Source organism: Molossus molossus, unplaced genomic scaffold (assembly GCF_014108415.1).
Source record: "Molossus molossus isolate mMolMol1 unplaced genomic scaffold, mMolMol1.p scaffold_m16_p_12, whole genome shotgun sequence".
In the NCBI taxonomy this organism is placed as follows: Eukaryota; Metazoa; Chordata; class Mammalia; order Chiroptera; family Molossidae; genus Molossus; species Molossus molossus.
This window is the reverse complement of record NW_023425347.1, coordinates 84,237,511-84,257,759: the sequence shown is the minus strand read 5'-3', so window position 1 is coordinate 84,257,759 and position 20,249 is coordinate 84,237,511. Positions and strand designations below refer to the sequence as shown.

Sequence of the window (20,249 nt, the reverse complement as noted above, 5' to 3'; positions counted from 1 at the left end):
CCTCGCCAACACTTGTTGTTTGATGATTGTTGATGGCGGCCATTCTGACAGGTGTGAAGAGTTTTCATTCTTAACAGCTATGCTGTAACATCAGCACAGGTCCAGAGCCTTCGCCCAGATTCCTGCAAATTCCCAGGTGTTCTCAGCTTCTTGGTTGACAGTTTTTCTTGCCTTCTCACATGTGCAGTTTTCTGTTCTGCACAGCAGTGACCCAGACACAAGATTCACCTGCTTTGATTTTCACTAAACCCCACCCACCCAAGGCAGCATGCATTTTTCATGCCCTGTGCTGAAACTGTGAGGATTTGCTGAGGGCAGGAGTGAGGACTTCAGGGGTTTACCCTGAAGAATTGCAAATGTGGAGAAGGAAAAACTGAACTGTTTTTTTCTTCTAACCATCTTAGGTTCTTTGGTTGGGGCCCTATAAATTGGACTGAGAAAAGACAGATTAACAAGAGAAAAATATGAGAGTTTATTACCATGTGCACTGCACATACATATGAGAGTGAGTGCTTAGTGATGAGTAACTCAAAGAGGTGGTTAGAACTTGGGCTTATATAGCATCTTAACAAAAGAACACGTTATTTTTACAGAAATGACAAGACAGAGGAAAAGGGCCTTGAGATTATAGGGACAACAAATTATGTGAAGGCAAAAATATTGGGAAAGTAGTGGTAGATAAGGGCTAGTTAGTAAAATTTGTGTAGATTCTTTTGTTTAGAGTTGTCTCATTGATTAACTTCTTTCCTTCTGGGTAGAGAGGGGAAGGGAACACCTTTACACACTTATGACCTTCTTTTAGGCAGATAGGGGAGGGCAGAGAAATTTTCTCGTGCAGTCCTTAACATTGTTGATAAGTTCTTAGAAACTGTGACTTTAAGTGAAGTGACTTATCCCAAAACCAATTTTACCATAGGCTAATTAATATAAATAAGAGTTAAGTTCCTATGGCATATTTCTGGTTAATAACCCCACTTATAATATTTAACATTGAAATAAATGTGAGCTATACATACATTTAAAAAAAAGGTAACTAAAAACAAGTAAGATAATACTTTTCAACCCACTTATTCCAATTCCAGGTCAAGGGTAGCTGGGGCTCAGGGCCCAAGGCAGGACCCCATCCTGGACAAACCACCCTTCTATCCCAAGGCACATCACACACACTCACTGGGACCGTTTAGACACATTGCCTCACCTCGCATGCACATCTCTGGGATATGGAAGGACACTGGAGTATCCAGAGAAAACCCACGTGGACATGGGGAGAATGTGTAAACTCCACAATTCTGGGCCTGGAATTGATCTTTAAAAAATTTTTTTTTTATCAATATTATAAGGAAACAATGTTGAATGAAAGGACTTTTTTCAAGGACCTACTGTATCTGCTAGTCCTCAATTCTTCTCTCAATTTATATATATGTGTGTGAATATATATATATTCCCCCCCCCCCTTATTGGTTTTTAGAGAGAGAGGAAGGGAGAGGGAGAGAGAGATAGAAACATCGATGAGAGAGAACTTATTGGTGCTTAGCCTTCTTTCTTCTTTCTCTGCCCCTCACCTTCCCCCTCCCTCCAGTAACTGTTCTTTAATATGTTTTACTTCTCATTTAAGTATTAGTATAATTCTTATAGGAAGTACACCTATATTAAGTGGTCAGCTCAGTGAATTCCCACAGACTGGACACATCAGGATAATCCACACCCAGACCAAGAAATGGCATCACCGGCTCCCAGAAGCCCCTGCCATGCACCCTTCCCCTCACAACCTCCCAGGGTAACCATCATCCTGACCTGTAATGTCACAGATTAAATTCTGCTTGGTTTTGAATTCTATATCAATGGAATCATACAGTGTGTATTCTTTTGTATACTGTACAAAAGACTGGATTTTTTTCTCTCAGTGTTTTGCTTGAGAGATTCAGCCATGTTGCATGAACAGTTCTATAGAATTTATTCTCACTACCAAATAGACCATTATGTGAAGATACCACATTTATTTACTGTATTTACTGTTGTTGGGCATTTTAGTTGTTTCCAGTGGTCAGCTATTTTAAATTGTGCTGTAAAGAAATATTCTGGTAGATTTTTTTGGGGTAGATTTATACATTTCTGATGGGTGTGTTCATAACAGGTCGATAGATCCAGTTTTCCCAAGTAGTTGCATCTGTTTACATTCCTACTAGCAGTTGTGTGAAAATTTCGGTTGCTCTGCACCCTCACCAACACTTGGAATTGTCTTTTTCACTTTATCATTTTGGTGGGTGGATGGTGGTGTTGCCTTGGTAACTGCTCATTTCCACACAGAGCACTTTGGCTTTCATGGCCTGTTTTCTTGGTTTCTGCTGTCCCCTGCCCTAGGAGTTCAGCCTCCCCGCAGCGGTTTATGAAGGTGTTTTCCTAAACAAAGCCCGTTCTGTCCCTAGAAGGAACTCTTTGTGACTGCTGTTAAGATGATGCATATGTGAACAAAACAGACAAACCTGAACCAAACCAGGCCTGGAAGTGTTTATGCTGAAATGTTAACAGTGTTATTCTTTGGATAATGGAATTGTAGGTGCCGTGAATTTTCTTTATGCTCATTTTGATTTTCCACATTGAACATATTGTTTGTGTAATTAGAAATTTTTAGACAAGAAAATATCTCTATCCATAATTCCGCCACTAATGCAATTGTTTTCATTTCTCTGGGAAATGTTAATATTTTCTGAAAACCACTTAACTGGATCAAAATAGGACCATTGACACATTTTTCTTGGCTGAATGCAACCTGCACAGTGATGAAAATGCCAGCCACCCTTTTTGAGTCCTCAGGAATCAGTTGGACCATAGGAAATGGCTTTAAGTACACCACATCATTTAATTTTGGTGAGGGCGGGGTTATTATCACTCCCATTTCACTGATGAGGAAACTGAGGCTCAGAGAGGTCGAGTAGTCTGAACATACAGCTAGGGAATGGTAAGGCTAGAATCTGAATTCAGGTACCTGGCTACAAAGCCAGCTTCCCCCTGCCCCATGCTGCCTTTTCCTCGCAGTGCCTGGTGGGATCGCGGCAGAGTCTCTGACCTTCACTCCACTGGAGGACATGATCTTCCTCAAGTGGGAGGAGCCCCAGGAACCCAATGGCCTCATCACTCAGTATGAGGTGGGTTTGGAACACATTACAGTGGGGGCTCCTGGTGGAAGGAGGGCACGCAACTTGGAGAGGGAGGTGCATAGTGGGGGTCAGAAGTGATCATTGAGGGCCTTCAGCGATGATCAAGGTCTGTGGGTTACAGGGTCAAGGAATCTGAAGGCAGAAGAGAGAGGTGAAGGTACCCAGAAGCCTGGGCTAAGGGGCATGCACAGTCCCACTGAGCCTTTCCCTTTGCCCAGCCTTGCTCACCTGAACCATGATGGGTGGAGCCTATGGGCCAGTGATGCCCCTCCCCATTCCTGTGTCTGCCTACCTGCCCACCCTGCCCTCAGATCAGCTACCAGAGCATCGAATCATCAGACCCGGTGGTGAACGTGCCGGGCCCACGGCGTACCATCTCCAAGCTCCGCAATGAGACCTACCATGTCTTCTCCAACCTGCACCCAGGCACCACCTACCTCTTCTCTGTGCGGGCCCGCACAGGCAAAGGCTTCGGTCAGGCGGCACTCACAGAGATCACCACCAACATCTCAGGTGAGCTCCCTGACCCTGGCCTGCCCCCTTTGGAGGAGACCCAGAATTCTAGGGTTCTGTGGGCAAAGGGAGGAGTGGGGGCTCCTGCTGAGATAAATGAACCATTTAGAGTTTGAGGTCAGGGAGAATTAAGTCAGAGTGCTCAGAAGACTGTGGTCAGTGGAATCAGAGGGCTGAGGCCCAGCCAGTGAGGCTCAATGGTTGAGCATTGACCCATGCACCAAGAGGTCGCCAGTTTGAATCCTGGTCAGGGCACATGCCCAGGTTGTGGGCCAAATCCCTAGTGGGGAGCATGCAGGAGGCAGTCAATCAATGTTCTCTCTCATAGATGTTTCTATCTCTCTCTCCTTCTCTCTTCCTCTCTCTCTAAAATCAATAAAGAAAAAAAAAATCAGAGTGCTGAGGTCAAGGGTCAGGTGAGAGGGAACAAGGAGCCTAAGGCTGAAGGGGAAGAGATCTAAGGACAGGGGTCAAGGAAGCTGGAGGCCTGGCCTTCCCGGTCCAGCGGACAGGCTCCATGCTTATGTCCCTGTCCACTTCCCCAGCTCCCAGCTTTGATTATGCTGACATGCCGTCGCCCCTGGGGGAGTCTGAGAACACCATCACCGTGCTGCTGAGGCCTGCACAGGGCCGTGGTGCGCCCATCAGGTGGGAAAGACTGAATGGAGGGGTGGGAGGTCAGGGCCACAGTGAAGAGGCCCCTCCTCTGATCCAGACACCCTCACCCAGGCCAGCTCACCCTTGTCCTCCCTCAGTCTCCTACTCAGAGTTTAGAGTATGTGGAGGAGGTTGTTTGTGATCCTGGGCAGGCAGACTGCCTGTAGCTATTCCTCCCAGAGGCCATGGGTGTCTGGTGGTGATTGTCATGAGATCTCTGGACAGTATGACTGTCCAGGCTTCTCCAGAAGGCCTTTGCTTAGACACCTGGAGAAGTGAACTGGGGCCTTTTTTCTTTCCAGCTTACTTCTTGGAGGGTTCTTCCCAGGGAGACAAAGAATGGACTTTCTAGAAGGCTAGGGCAGCCAGCTGGATAGGGCCATCTCTCTGGAGTAGCCAAGAACTTGGCTTCTCCACTTCCTTCTCTCCAGAGGAAGCTGGGGCTGCTGATGCCATGGTGACCTGCCTCTGCTGGGGAGAAGGTGCTGGAGACAAGTCTGTGTGTGTGTGTGAGAAAGACATGTGATGTGTGTGTGTGATGCATGGTGTGGAGGCATGAGTGTGTGTGTAGGTGACAGAGCATGAGGGTGTTTGGGGGGTATGTGCATATATTCACTGTCAGCCAGACACCATGCTAGGGACTTTACCATGGACATTTATTCTCATGGCACCCTTATTTTACACATTAGGAACAGGCTCAGAGCCCAAAGAACTTGCCCCCATGACCACACAGCTGGTGAGTGATAGAGCTGGGGTTCGGAACCCAGGTCTGTCTGCAAAGCCAGTGCCTTAAAGTCACAGAGCCTCCCTGCCCCTCTGGTCCATTCCCTCCTTCCACAAAGGTACATGCACTGGGAGAGGGCGACAGCTTGTATTTGGGCAGGGGAGGGGCATAGCAAGCCCCTCAAGAAGATAGTAGGTTGCTCAGGTTCCCTTGACACCCCTCACATCTTCACTGCACCCTCCACTCTTCTCCTGCTTCGCCTTTCCCATATCTGCTACTGCAAAGCCTGTCACAGGTTGATTCCCAGACCTTCAGGGGAGACCCAGAAAAATATCAGGGTATCTGAGGGACATTTTGCACTTTTCAGAAGCCTCAGGGCCCTGGAGCACCTGAATCTGGGAGGGATTGGGAAACCTCCTTTCCTTGTCCTTTTGAGAGTTCCTGTGAGCCTGCCTGGTCAGCGTCCCTCTGGGATGATGGTGACAAGGCTGGGCGGATTGGGGGGAGGTGGTGGAACATGGTGAGAAGGGAGAGGTATGATGGCTGTGCAACCTTGGGTATGTCCCTTCACCTCTCTGGGTTTCTTCTCCTTAACTGCATAATGGGCATCATGCCAGTTCAATATGTGCTTTTTTTTTTCATGGCTAACATTGATTATTATCATCTCCTGGTGGGACTCAGTGCCAGGGGAAGCCTGGATTCAGCCTGCCAAATGGAGGCTGACAGGGGCCTGGGCTGAGGTTTGCGCTAATGACCAGAAAGGAACCTGTGTGGCCCAAATCCCAGGGTGCTGGGGTGATTCCCCCACAACTTGGAAGCTCAAAAGAAACAGCTGGAGAGCAAGGCAAAGGCATTTCTACTTCCCAGAGTGCAGGCTGTCAGTATGGGGTGTCACATGCCAAGATGTGATCAAGGCTGTGACTGAAAATATTTAAATTTGTCAGTATTCATTTAGTTACTATTGGCTCTGTTCCACAGAGGATTTGGAGGAGCTCACAGCAAAAGGCCATTCAGTAAAGTGATAAAAATAAATAGAAACACACAAATCGGGACCAGGAGACACAAATCAGAGGCAATACAGACCAGGGAACATTATCAGCCATTAGGACTCTGAGACACCGTGAGACGTGGGGCTCAGAGCTGCAAACTCTGGGCTGCCTCTGGTTGGGAGGGCACTGTTTTGTAGGATTAGTGTATCCTTGTTTGCTTGCTCACTGACAGTCTCCCCAACAGGAGGTCACGTCCAGGAAGACTAGATCCCCAAGTGCCTAGCACAGGGCCCATTGTCTGAGCTCAGGAAACACTTTGAGAATGAATGAATGCATCTTGTCTAACTAAGCGGCTCCGAAGGGAGCCAATGGTCATGAATGTGGAGCCTGAGGCCACGGTTTGCCTGGACCTGGAGGACACCTTGAGGAGTCAGGGTGGGGCTTCAGGGCTTGGCTCACCTGAGCAGTAATCACAGCTGCTAGGCACTGGCTGCTTGCTCAACTTGCCTCTTTCCTCACTTCTACCTCCCGGAACAGTCCGGTGATAACTCCCATGTACCGAGGATGAAACCGAGGCCCAGGGAGGTTAAATGACTTGCCCAGCTAGCAAGAGGCAGAGCCGAGATTAGCCCCCAGCTGGGCCTGGCTCCAAAACCCATGCCCTGAGTCCCCAGACAGCTCTGCCCGTCCCGTGCCGGATCACTGGCTCTCCCCCGTCCCTCCAGCGTGTACCAGGTGATTGTGGAGGAGGAGCGGCCGCGGAGGCTGCGGCGGGAGCCGGGCGGCCAGGACTGCTTCCCGGTGCCGCTGACCTTCGACGCCGCGCTGGCCCGCGGCCTGGTGCACTACTTCGGGGCCGAGCTGGCGGCCAGCAGTCTCCCTGAGGCCATGCCCTTCACCGTGGGTGACAACCAGACCTATCGAGGCTTCTGGAACCCACCGCTCGAGCCCAGGAAGGCTTACCTCATCTACTTCCAGGCCACCAGCCACCTGAAGGGGGTGAGGGACAGGTCGGGGTCGCAGTGGGGCTGGGTGGGGGGCAGGCCAGAGACCCCTCAGGCCCCGCCCCTTCTCCTCCTCCCGCCCCCTCTATTGGCCGCTCCCTCCTAGAGCACCTTCCTGCCTCCCCGAACTCCGCCCCTCGTCTGAGCCCCGCCCTCCAACACTACTGTACCCTCTTTCTGAGCCTTTTTTTTTTTTTTTAACAAGACTCCTTTTTATCCAAGCCCCCAGGCTAGCCTGCCCCCTCCCTGAGGCCCTGGTCTTCCACCTCAGACTCCTCTCTCCCCAGAGGGGTCCCTCTCAGGCTCCTGCTTTCACCAGACCTTGAGGCCTAGGGTCGCCTCCTCCAGGAAGCCCGCCCTTCTTCAGGCTCCTCCCTCCCTGGGTCTCTCCTTCCTAACCAGATCCCTGGACCTAGGCCATACCCTAATATTGGAGGCCCCGCTCCCTTTCCCTGTTCCCACTGATCTCATTCTCCCTTCTTAAGGCTTTGCCCTATTTGCAGGCCCTGCCCTCTAGGCGCTTCCCTCCTAGTTCCCCCGGCCCTCCTGCCAGGGGGGGGTCTTTCCTCCTGACCAGGCCCAGGCCAAGCTGTCTGAGGTTTCCTCCGGGGGAGGGTCAGGTCTGGGCTTCCGTGGTGCTGAGACTCCCATCTGTCCTTCAGGAGACCCGGCTGAATTGCATCCGCATCGCCAGGAAAGGTAAGTCCTGCCAAGTCGACAGGTTTCTCACTTGCTGGACTTTGGGAGGTGGACCCTGAGCACCCAGGGCTGTGGGGGCAGAGGAGGGTGGTCCGGACTGTCTGGGCCAGAAACATTTCCCTTCTTGGCCCTCATGTGCCCATTCCAAGGGCTCCTTCTCTCAGCCTGGGCAGCAGGGACAACTCTCTCCCATTTCCCTCCCCTCATCGTCACAGAAGGGGCCTGGAATAGGCCTGTGGATGGGCAGCCATTATGGTTGGGCCACGGGAGTGCTGGGTGCTGGGCACTGGTGCTGGGTTCTTATCTGCCCCATTTCCCGTGGTGGGGACAGGGAGGACTCTGCTGCGCAGGGATTGTCCCTGCTCCCAAACAGTGTGGTTGGTTCCCCATCTGGAGATGCCCTAACCACACCCTAGCTACATAATTCTCTCCTTCTGTCCCCTCCAGGAGGGCAAGAAGGTGGGTCTGAAGGCCCCAGGCATCCCATTCATTGTGGGATGGGGAGGACTTGAGAAAGTAGAGAGGAGCTGGGAGCTATTCCCGATGGGGGAACAGTGCAAGTAAAGCCCCTGACATGGGGATGCAGAAGGTACAAGGGGCGGTGAGGAGATAGATCCAATGGAAAGGCTGGACACATGTTGAGGGGAGGGGCAGTTGTCTTTGTGCACGTGTGTTTGTGCAGCCCGGTGCATTCCTGGTGGCTCAGACCAGGGGGTAGGTTGACCCTGTCTCCCCTCTGATTCTTTGTCCTGCTTTGTTCTCCCCAGCTGCCTGCAAAGAAAGCAAGCGGCCCCTGGAGGTGTCCCAGAGATCAGAGGAGATGGGGCTCATCTTGGGCATCTGTGCGGGGGGACTTGCTGTCCTCATCCTCCTCTTGGGGGCCATCATTGTCATCATCCGCAAGGGGTGAGTGAGGCCATGCCCTGGCCCACCTGCAGCTCCTGCCCCTCAGCGGCCTGGTGGGCATATAGGAGCCATGCTGGAGATTGGTAGGGCTGGGGGCTGGCAGGGCAGCTGCCTGGCGGGTGTGTGGAGGGCTGCCAGCCTGGGCATCAGGCCTATGGATGGACCCAAACTGGGTGGTGGGAAGCCAGAGACTACAAATGGAACTGCCCCTGAGCAGCTTGGCTGGAGCCCGGGTCTGGCTGGTGCCAGGTGCCATTATCCAGGAAAGGGTACTCTGTGCCAGCTGCCAAGGAGCTGTGTGGGAAGTAGGCACTGCCCTCCTGTGCCCGCTGTGCTGTTCCAGTGCTGAGAGTGTGGAAGTGACATGGTTTTGAATCCCCAGCCCCCTGTAGACCTGCCAACTTGGCTGCCCTGACCACAGGATTGTGGTGTTGACCCTGAGCAGTGGGTGTGGTGCTCACTCCCCTGAAAACCAAGGACCCTGCGCCCCACTCTCCCTTGGGGTCAGCTTGCCCTGGATCCAGTTATATTGATCCCTGAGTAGTCCTCTTGGGCCCATGACTCAGAGAAGACTTTCCTACTGCCCCTACCATTCCCCAGGCCTCAAAGTTCCAGCCCGTGTGTGCGAGGGCTGTCTGTCCCAGTGCATTCGCCCGCGGGCAGCATGAATCGCAGCACGTCTTAGAATCCAGAACTTAGAAATATGGAGTTTTGGAGTTTCATAAACCCAGGATTTGGGATTCTGAGAATTTCAGGATTTAGAATTGTAGAGGCTCAGAGCCCAGAAAGGGAGAGCTGCCTGGTAGTTCAAGGACATCTAGTCCAGTGGGTTTCAAATATTTTTAAAACAACAGAACCTGTCTTCAGAACATCAAATAAACCTCCCCTGGGAGCCCAGTACGTAGAGCAGCTGAAGGCTGAGCCTCCTTTTGGGGATTGCCCCCCTCATCCCTTATCAGGCAGCCCCAGGACACTGTTATACACACACCTTAATTGAGGACTAGAGATGCGGAGGCCCAGAGGGATCATGAACCTGCCCAAGGTCACCTAGGGAACCAGAGGCAGAGCCCACTCCACTGTCTCTCCACCTGGTGGCTTCTGCAGACCCTGCTGCTGCCAGGCTGGGCACACATGGAAGCGTTGGCGCTGGGTCTCTGGGCTGCCAGGAGCAGATAAGCAGGATCCAGGGAGATGAGGGAGAATTGGCCAGGGCCCCTTGCCTGAAGCCAGGCACCAGCAGGAGAGAGATTCTTCCAGAGTGTGGGACTAGGGCATGCCAGCAGTAGGCAGGTGGTGTCGAGGGTAGTGGCCTGTTCAGGGCATTGGGCTTGATTTTTCCCTGCCTTGTTCTCCACATAGCTTCGAGATACAAATATTTTAAGGCATAATTTGTAGAGTAATTACTGTGTGCCAGGAGGGTCACACACATCACGTTAGTTATTGAGCACCTACTGTGCTTAATACTGTCTGGCTTGGAATACATTAGAGAACATTTCCTTCTTGCACCTTAACTTATGAAGGTCTAACTCCCTTTTCATGATGAGGAAATTGTAATGGAGTGATTTGCCCATGTCACTTGACGGATAAGTGGGCAGGGTCTGACTTGAGCCCAATCCTGACTACAAAGCCTGAGCACCTCATGGCTAGGAACATGAAGGGCCTCACCATACTGTGCAAAGATGTATTAAGTGGCAAGTCCCTCTCCTTCTCCCCAGCAGGGGGCCTGGGAGTTCTCTCTGAGGGGTTGGGGAGTGGGACAGGTGGAGAGGGGTATAGGGGAAGGGTCAGATATTAGAGGGTTGCATGTGGTATTTGAGGCCCTAAAAAAAATCTACCCTCAAGGAGAGAGGATGGACCAAGTGGGGATGTCACCCACCCCTGCAGAGAGAGCATTGGACCCAGGAGATGATGAGCCAGAGATGCTGTCAGGGCTTTACTAGGAAACCCTCAATTTATGCAGCTGCTACCCCCTAAACCCTTCAGGCAGCTCCAGAAGCCTCTAGGATCTCCCTTCCTCTAAGAGCCATTTGGTCCCATTTTATAGCATGTCACTACCGTCCCTCAATTCTCCCTGGACTTCAGGGTGCATCATGCTCCTTGGGGCTCCTTCATTCTGTCCTGTGCGATGTCATGGGGCACAGCTGTTCTGTCAGAGATGGGGTATTCAGACCAACTTGGGGTACACATGTAATGGCAGATTAGGAGGGCAGTTACTCAGTTATCCCCCTGTGCACCTTGTTGGAAGGAGGTGGCTGGGGCAGAGGATTATGGGAGACAGTCAGGACCAGCTGGGAGGAGATGTCAGATTCTCCATCCTGTCCTGCCTGTGTGGACAGTGGGACTGGCTGAATCTGCCTGGGGACCTCTGGGTGGTGGGGGTAGGGGGCAGGGGAGGGAGGCCTGGCCTACCCCAGACCCCAGACCTCAGGCCAGGTGACATCTCCTTGCTCTGCCTCTAGACGCCCCCCTCCCCTTCCCTTTGCAGCACGTTCTTTTCCTGGCACCTTTCCATGTACTTCCTTGCGTGCTTTGCTTCGTGTTCACCTTCCCCGCCAGACTGAGCGCTCCGTGAGAGCAGAGAGAGTTCTGGCTTGTTGGCTGCGTATCCCCCAGGGAAGAGCCAAGCACATGCTTCTGGTCACCGAAACCTCACAACAGCCCCAGGAGAGGGAAGGCGGGGGTGGGGGGTGTTACTGACATTGCTTGGTGAGAGGAGGAATGGAAGCTCATAGAAGTGGAGGAGATCTTTTATTTATTTTTCCTGATTTATTGATTACTCATGCAATGAATTATTTAGCGAGGATTATAATGTGCTAGACACTGCCCTGAGCCCCGGGGACCCAGCTGTGGGCACATCCTCTCATGCTCTATGGTTAGTGGGGAGCCTTGCATTGCACTTCACTAGAAGAAGCACAAATTGTGAAAAGAACATGGTGTCTGGGTTGGGGGCAGAGAGAGGGTAAATGGGACAAATGTAGTTGGTGATTGTGGGGAGTGGTCAGGGAAGGCCCTTTTGAAGTAATGACCTTTAGGGAGACCAGGAGAATGCTATTCCTTCAGCCACCCACCTCCCTTTCAGGGCCTCTGTGACCAGCCACAGGGCCATGGGCTCTCCCCTCTGTTCCTGGGATGGATGAAACATGCTGTGTGACCTCGAGCCAAGCTCCTGCCCTCTCTGGTTCTCAATCTTCCACCCTCATCTCTCCTTCCCTCTCCCAGTCTGCAGGATTTCGTTGGGGTTTCTGCTGATGGGGTGATGTGGGGGCAGATGAATGGAGGGGTGTGCCTGGGTAGGGCCTCAGGAGGGAGCTGGCTCTGGCATCCTGACCCTGCTCTGGACTCCACTAGTGACCTCCAGAGAGTCTGGGACGGCCGTGACTGTCTGAGACTGATCTTCCTCATCTGTGAAGTGGGCATCAGACCTGCCCCGCCTCCTCTCTGTGGGTGCTTTGCAGTCACGTCAGGGCTCCTGACCTGAGTTGTGCTTTGGGTCCATCACTCCTTTGATGGACCCCACACCCTGGGACAGACCCAGGTTTGCCCTTGAGCCCTCTCCACCCTGGCCCAGCCACTGGTTCCCTCCCAGGCACAGGTGTGTGCAAAGGACGTCCCCTCAGGGGCAGAGGGGCCTGCAGGCCGGAGCGGGGATTAGGACTGAGGGTGGGGGGTTGTGTGCAGGGGTGAGTATAGTTACCTTGAGCATGTGAGTGGGGGTATCATGCATCAGAGCACACATCTCTGTATTTGTATGTCTGTATGTATGTGGGTGTGTCAGTGTGTGTTTAAATATGTCTGTGCATGTGAGTCTGCATTTGTGAGTGCATATAGTGTCTGTACACAGAGTGAGTGTGTATCCATCTGACTGTGTCTACCTCTCTGTGGGTGTGCAGGTATGTACATTTCTCTCTGTGTGTGCGTGTGTGAATGGCCCTTTTCCTACCCCTTTGCACTCCAGTAGAGGCTCAGGGAAGGTTGCAGAAGGGGCCTTGGGTCCTGGTCCTAAATAACTGAGCCTGGCCAGACCTTGGGACAAGGAAGTCCCTTCTGACCTGTTCAGTCCCTGGTCAGCCCCTCTCCTGCCCAGAAAGCTCCTGGCTCCTCCCTGCTGGCTGGGTGCTGCCCTGGGCCCATCCTTGTGGAAGGACATTGGGCCCAACTGTGCTGTTCTCTTTGCATGCTGCCAGGAGAGACCACTATGCCTACTCCTACTACCCGTAAGTAGCTCCACTGGCCTTGGGTCCCAGCCCCGCCTTGGGAGCCCCTGCCCCATCCCCTGCAGCTGGGCTTGGGCTCCCACACCCCACCCAGCCTGGTGTGGGCCCCTCCTTTAGGGCCACCTCCGTGTCTGAGTTTCCCTCCACTGCTCTGATTCCTCTGTGTTGTCCTCCTCTTGTGGAAGTCACAGCGCTGACTTTGTAGTCAGAGTACCGGGTTCAGACCTGGCTCTGTTGAGTCACCCAGGCAAGTCACTCGTCCTCCCTGAGCCTCTGTGTCCTTTCCCCCTGAGGCACCCCTGGTGTCGTGAGCCATTCCTGCTCGTCAGACCAGAGTCCACATCCAGGAAGGTCCTCACACAGGCCCACTGTGGGGTCCACAGCTGTGTGCGTGTGTGTGCATGGGGGGGCAGGCCTGTGCCCACACTGGCAGCTCTTTACACAGTGCAGATAGCATTTGGATCATGAGGAGCCCCTTCTTTGCTGGGTGGCCCCAGGTTTCTTAGACCTACCATTTCCTTGGTGCTTCCTCTGGGCTCAGCTCTTCCCACAGAATCCTCACACCGACCCCGAGAAGTAGGCACTAGGATCCCATTTTACTGATGAGCAAACTGAGGCTCAGGGAAGTTAAGGGACCTGTCAGAGGCCACACGAAGTGCAGAGCTGGGGTTACCACTCAGCGCCCCCGTCTGCCTCCATGGCCTCCTGATGCTACTCTGTCTTCTCTGACTCTGCAAGCCTTCTAGAACATCCCCCCCACCCTTGCTTGTTCTCCCTCCTTGCAGAGCAGGCTCAGATGGCCCTGGGCCAGCCCGGAGGATGGTGGTCTCTCCCCTCCTCCTCCCTGGACCCTCTACTTGCAGCGACGTCACCCAGTGTCACACTAGCTTTTCCCGCAACCACACCCGTCAGCCCTCGGAGCCCCACTCAGCTTTCCCAGGAGCTGCGACAGGACAGTTCTCCCCCCTCGACGTGTGCGGTTAATTGTTGACCCTAAACGCAGGGCTTTCCGAGTGTCCGGATTCCAGCCCATCTGCTCAGCCCACCCCGAGCCCGGCTGGAGGCCGGCGTGTCCGGGGTCCCTCCCGGTTCTGTCTCCTGCGGACCTGGTGTTGTGCTTGTGGTCCTTCCAGGGAGCTCTGCCAGGAGGGCGGACGGCCCTGTGGTGCACCCCTGCAGATGACTTCTGGGCCAGAGTCCACGCGTGACGGCCTCCTTGGGCACCATCGTTCAGCCGGGTTGACCGGCTGTCCTCTGCCCATGGTCCTCTGACTGTCTTCCCTGTGGCTTGCTGGTGTCTGACCTGTCCCTCCCTCTCTCTGTCCCCTTCCCCATCTCTCTCTCCTTGTCATTGTCCCTTACTCTCTCGCCCCCTCCCCTGTTCCCTCCTCCGTCTCTGTATCTTAATTCTCTTTCCCTCTGTCTTCCCTTCTTCCCCTCTTTCCTTCTTTTCCTTAGTCCTCTGCCTTGTTGATGGTGAAGGTCACAGGCATAGAGGCTTCTCCTCACCTGCACCCAAATTGGGCTTTGGCTGTGCCCTGGGCCACAGTGAGGGTGATGCCCAGAGCCTGAGGGTAGGAGGCCTGGGCTCACTGAGCCCTCTCCGTCCCGGCTGAGAAGGCTGTGCCTACTTCAGTGCACAGCAGCATTAGTCCCCAGAGTGTACACAGAGCCATTTTCTTAGCACAGGATGGACACTGGGGTCCTGGCAAAAGGGGCACTCAGATATTCTCCTGTCCTCCCCCTGCCCAGAAGCTCTTGGGCCAGGACAGGCTGATTGGCACTTGCCTGTGTGGGATGATCCCGTCATTGGCACCTTTGTCTCCATGATTATCAGTGTCCCCAAGCCTTCATAACCCCAAGGTCTGTTCTTAGATCTGTCCCACATCCTGCATGCTGTATGGCTGAGCAAGTGAATAGTTCTCTGGTCTTGAGCCTTCCCTATGATTGGGTCTCTGCCCTTCTTCAGTCTCAAGTGGGTCCCAGGTTGTTTCCCTATTGCCTGTTGCTTGGCCCCTTGTCATGGAGCTGTGTCCTCTGCCTCCCCATCCCCTGTCCTCCCTCCCACTCTCCTCTGACTTCCCCGAGTCACGAACTGCCTTCCTCATCAGGCTGGAGGCCTGGGCCATGTGGGGCACTTGCCCAGGGCCCTTTCCAGAAGCTATGCCCTCGGGAGGGATGGGCCTTTCCCCTGTGCTGCTTCTAGCAGTTCATGGACTGGTGGTCAGTGGTGGGAACATGGACCCTGTGTGGATCTCTTTACAAGTCTAGTGTGGCTGGTGGTGGGACCATCCCGGGAGTTCAGCGGTAGGAAGCAGCCCTGGTTGGAGTTCATTCTGGGCCCAGGGGAGAACTCCTGAGCACTGGCTGAGCACTGGCCAGAGTCCCCGGGGCAGGTGACTGGTGAGGACAGGGGAAAGGAGGATGGCTATGAGGCATGCTGGGGCTGGAGGGGGACAGCTATCTTCCTAGCTGGGGGTGGGGTGACTCTCTGTTTTGACACTAAAATAGGCCCAGTGCGATTTTTCTTCCCATGTCCTGAGCCCTTGGGGTTATGTCCTCACTGCTGCTCCATCCCTTGCTCTCATCAAAGGACCCCAGGAGAGGGTCCCTGCTCATTCCCTTTTGGAGGGAAGCAGCAGCTCCCTGGGTCTGGTGAATGAAGGATGGAGGCAGAGCCCCCTCAGCATCCAGAGATGCTTCTAGAATGGCTCTTGGCTTCAAGGCCTCTAACTGCTGGGCTTCCTCATCCTCTTCTGGGCACTGTCCTGCCCAGTTCAGCACCCATGTCTCCCGTCAACCCCCCTCTGCAGGAAGCCGGTGAACATGACCAAGGCCACCGTCAACTACCGCCAAGAGAAGACGCACATGATGAGCGCTGTGGACCGGAGCTTCACGGACCAGAGCACCCTGCAGGAGGATGAGCGGCTGGGGCTCTCCTTCATGGACGCCCATGGCTACAGCCCCCGGGGTGAGTGCGCGGTTCTCGGGCCCCTTCCTCGTGGCTCTGGGGCTCCTCACATCAGATAGGTTCTGTAATATCCCCAAGCAAAACTAAGCATCCATTGTGCTCCTGCTGAGAACCAGCACTGGCCTTGGAAATGCAGAGAAGGCACGGGTGTGGCCTTTGTATGGAAGAGCTTTAGGAAAAGGGGAGGCTTAGACACAGCCTCATGGAGGAGTAACGTGAGGTCAAGTGCTCCAGGCACTCAGGAGGGAGTGATGCTGTGAGATCAGAGGAGATCAGAGCAGTCTCAAGGCTTATGGAGCACCTGCTGTGTGAGAGGCTGGAGACCAGTGGCTAAGAGGGATTGCTCTGAAGTCAGATAGACCTGGATTTGTGTCTCAGATCCCAGAAGCTGTGTGATCTCAGGCAAGTTGCTTAACCTCTCTGGATGTTTGCTTCCTCATATTCTCTGCAGGTAGGGCTGCTTGAAGACTAAATGAGATAATTTGTATACATCATGAGTGGTGTACCAGGCATGCAAGAAGAATATAGAGAATCCGTTGTATGTGCTAGGAGCTTGTCATAACTCACTTCATCACACGTCTTTTTATTCTAGTTAGTGCTTATTTGTACAAAGGAAAATATGTAATGTTTATGAAGATGATAAAGTCATAATAAGATGAATACCACTGGTGAATTAGAACATCATTTAGGTGTCCCTCCCATATCCTCTACCTCCCTCTTACATGTAACTGTTCCCCTGAGATTTGTTACTTTCTTGCCTTTGCGGGGGGTGGGGGAGTATTTTACCATGTGCATGCATCCCCAAATACAGCTTGTAGAATTTTGCTTGCTTTTGAGCTTTATAAAAATGAAGAACTCACACTCTTATTTTCCAACTCCACATCATGTTTCTAACATTGACCCAGATGGATGTTTTGCTATAGTTCATTTATTTTCTCGGCTGTGTAGTTTTCCATTGTTTGAATCTATTGCAATTTATTTCTTCATTCTGTCATCCATGGACATTTGCTTTGTTTCCAGTTTCCTGTTATTACAAACGAGGCTGCTGTGAACATTGAGATGAATCTGCAGATGCACCTGCACAGGAGAGGCTAGAGCTGCTGGGTGGGGGAGTGTGCCCTTGTTCTGCTTGACGAGACACTGCCAAATGGCTTTTCAGAGTGGCTTTGCCCATGCTCGCTCCCAGCAGCAGTGCCTGAGAGTTTCTGTTGCTTTACATCGAGATAAAAATGTGCCAGCCTTCCTCACTTTTGCCAAACTGGTTCACATAAAATGGTGATTCTCTATAGTCTTAATTTGCATTTCTCTGATTACTAATGAGGTTGAACATATTTTCAAATCATTATTGGCCATTCAGGTTTCTTCTTCCATGAAATGCCTGTTCATGTCTTTTACCTAATTTTCTGTTGCTTTCTTAGTGGTTTTTCAAAATTCTTTATATATTTAGGATGATAATCATTTGTGACTTATGAATTGCAAATATCTTCTCCCAAATTTGTGACTCATCTTTGCAGGTTATTTATAGTGTCTTTGGATGAACAGCTTTTTATTTCAGTTTAGTCAAGTTCATCAGTCTTTTTAGAGTTCTACTTTTTGTGTTTTCTTAAAGAATTCTTCCTCATGAAGGGTCATAACATATTTTTTACTTTTTCTAAAACTTTTAATAATTTGCATTTCACATTTAAATCTTTATCTATCTGTAATTGATTTTTGTGTGGAAACTAAGGATTTTTTTGGGTGGGGAAAACCAACTGTCCCAGCATAAGTTATTATAGTTCATACTTTCACTACTGATTCGCAATGTCACCCTATCATATATCACATTTCCGTATGTATGGGGATTGTGTTTTGGCTCCCTATTCTCTTTCACCGGCCAGTTTGCTGATTCCTGTCCCCATACCACGTGTTCTAACTTCTGTACTTATCTAAGTCTTGATATCTGAAGCATCAAGCCCTCCCAACTTTGTTCTTTATCAGGGATGTCTGGGCTACGTTTGTTTTCATTCTCTGTTAATAACTTTTACAATTATCTTTTCAAGTTCCTTGGAAAACTTTGCTGGAATGGATTCGTATTGAATCTATAGATCAATTTTGGGGAAAACTGACATGAAATTGTCTTTCCATTTATGAGTATGATGTGTATTGCCCCATTTATTTAGGTCCTGAATGTTTTTCAATTGTTTTCTCCATAAAAATTTTGTACATATACCCTCAGGTTGCTTATATTTTTTATTTCTATTGCAAATGGTGCATTGTGTGTGTGTGTGTGTGTGTGTGTGTGTGCTAAAATATACATAAACATAAAATTGACCATCTTAGCCATTTTTAAGTGTACAGGGCGGTGGTGTTTAATTCTCTCACAATGCTGTGCAACCATCACGCTGTCCATCTTCACGTCTTGTAAGCTGACTCTGTGCTCCTCAGACAATAACCCTCCCCTCTCTTCCCAGCCTCGAGCAACCACCATTCTACCCTCTGTCTCTGTGATTTCAAACACTCTAATTATCTCATAGAAGTGGGACATACAGTACTTGTGTTTTCATGACTGGCTTATTTCACTTAGCGTAATGCCCTCAAGGTTTCTCCATCTCGTAGCATCTTTCAAGATTTTTTTCTTAAAAAAAAAGCTGAATAATATTCCGTTGTATGTATATACCACATTTTAAAATCCATTTATCTGTCAATAGACATTGGGTTGCTTCCATATTTTAACTATTGTGAATAATGCTGTTATGAACATGGATGTCTTCGAGACCCTGCCTTCAGTTATTTATTTATTTATTTATTTATTTATTTATTTATTTATTTATTTATTTATTTATTTATTTAGATATAGACCCAGAAGTGGAATTGCTGGGTCATATAGTAATTCTATTTCATTTCTTTTGAGAAACTGCCATGTTTTTCATGTGGCCATACCATTTTACATTCCCACCAACAGTGTATAAGGGTTGCAATTTCTCCACCGTCTTGCCAGTACTTGGGCTTTCTGTGTTTTGGATAGAAGCCATCCTAAGGAGTATGGGTGGGATCTCGTGGTTCTGATTTGCATGTTCCTAATGTTGAGTGACGTGATGTTGTGCGTGTACCGATTGAGCATTTTCTTTGGGGAAGTGACTATTCAAGCCCTTTGCCCATTTTGAATCAGGTTGTTTGTTATTGTTGTTGTTGAGTTTTAGGCATTCTCTTTCTCTCTATAGTCTGGATATTAATCTCTTAGCCGATATCTGATTTGCATATATTTTCTCCCATTCTGTGGGTTGCCCTTTTATTTTGTAGATATTATCTTTTGGTGCACAAAATTTAAAATTTTCATGAAGTCCAATTTGTCTCTTTTTTGTTTGTTTGTTTCTTGCCTGTGCCTTTCATGTCATAGACAAGAAATCATGCCACCTGACATTTTCTTTTAGGAGTTTTATAATAAAGTTTCAGGTCTTACATTTAGGTGTTTGATACATTTGGAGTTAATTGTTGTATGTGGTGTTAGATAAGGTTCCAATTGCATTCTTTTGCATGTGGATATTTCAGTTTTCCCTGTACAAATGGTATACTTTTATTTATTTATTTATTTATCCTCACCCGAGGACATTTTTTTTCCATTTTTTTGTTCAGGTAGAGTGGGAGGGAGAGAGAGGAACAGAGAGAGAGAGAGATACATCGATGTGAAAGGAACACATCGAGTGGCTGCCACCCGCACAACCAACCAGGGCCGGGGACAAACTGCAACCGAGGTACATGCCCTTAGCGGGAACCGAACCCGGGTCTCTCAGGACCGCAGGCTGACGCTCTAACCGCTGAGCCAAACCGGCCAGGGCCAAATGGTATACTTTTAAAATGTTTCTAATTTTTGCTTGTGTAGTTGATTTCTGTGTGTCTATAGAGCTTGTATCCATACTTCTTGATAAACTTTCTTTTTATTCTAATTGTTTGTAGAATCTTTTAGATTTTCTGAGTACAATCAAAAGATCTGCAAATACTGAAAGTTCTGTTTCTTCTTTTTTATTTCTTATGCTTTTTTCCCTTGTCCTTTTGAATACACTGGCTTGGAACTCTAGTTCTGTGTTGAATGGAAGTGGTTATAGCTGGAATCCTTGTCATGTTTCCCTGATTTCAAAAGAAGTACTTCTAACATTAAACATTGAGAATGACGTTGACTATAGTTTGGGGTAGAAATGTTTTACCATTTAACAAAGTTCCTTTGGTTTTTAGTTTGCCAAGACATTTTATTTTAAATAGGTGTTAAACTTACTAAATCTTTTTTTTCTGCCTTATTGTCATATTTTTTTCCTTTTTTCCTTGTTAATGAGGCAAGTGACATTTAGCTTTTCTAATGTTAAAGTAACCTTTAAGTCCTGAGATAAGTTAACTTGGCCATGATGCATTAGATTTTTAATGTATTGTTGGATTCATTGTA

The 20,249-nt window shown here is 50.1% G+C and overlaps 1 protein-coding gene across 6 annotated transcripts in view; it reads left to right on the top strand.

The window, feature by feature from the left end:
• Positions 1 to 20,249, top strand: part of PTPRU (protein tyrosine phosphatase receptor type U) — a 76,456-nt gene that overhangs the window by 32,206 nt on the left and 24,001 nt on the right. For 4 of the 6 annotated variants that reach the window (XM_036256061.1, XM_036256058.1, XM_036256062.1 and 1 more), the window contains exons 9-15: positions 3,037 to 3,146; positions 3,470 to 3,671; positions 4,217 to 4,319; positions 6,767 to 7,040; positions 7,708 to 7,744; positions 8,512 to 8,650; positions 15,678 to 15,835. In XM_036256061.1, the coding sequence (XP_036111954.1) occupies positions 3,037 to 3,146; positions 3,470 to 3,671; positions 4,217 to 4,319; positions 6,767 to 7,040; positions 7,708 to 7,744; positions 8,512 to 8,650; positions 15,678 to 15,835 (1,023 nt within the window). Of the gene's footprint in view, positions 1 to 3,036; positions 3,147 to 3,469; positions 3,672 to 4,216; positions 4,320 to 6,766; positions 7,041 to 7,707; positions 7,745 to 8,511; positions 8,651 to 12,834; positions 12,865 to 15,677; positions 15,836 to 20,249 lie in introns of all 6 variants that reach the window. The other 2 variants (XM_036256060.1, XM_036256059.1) reach the window with 1 other exon arrangement.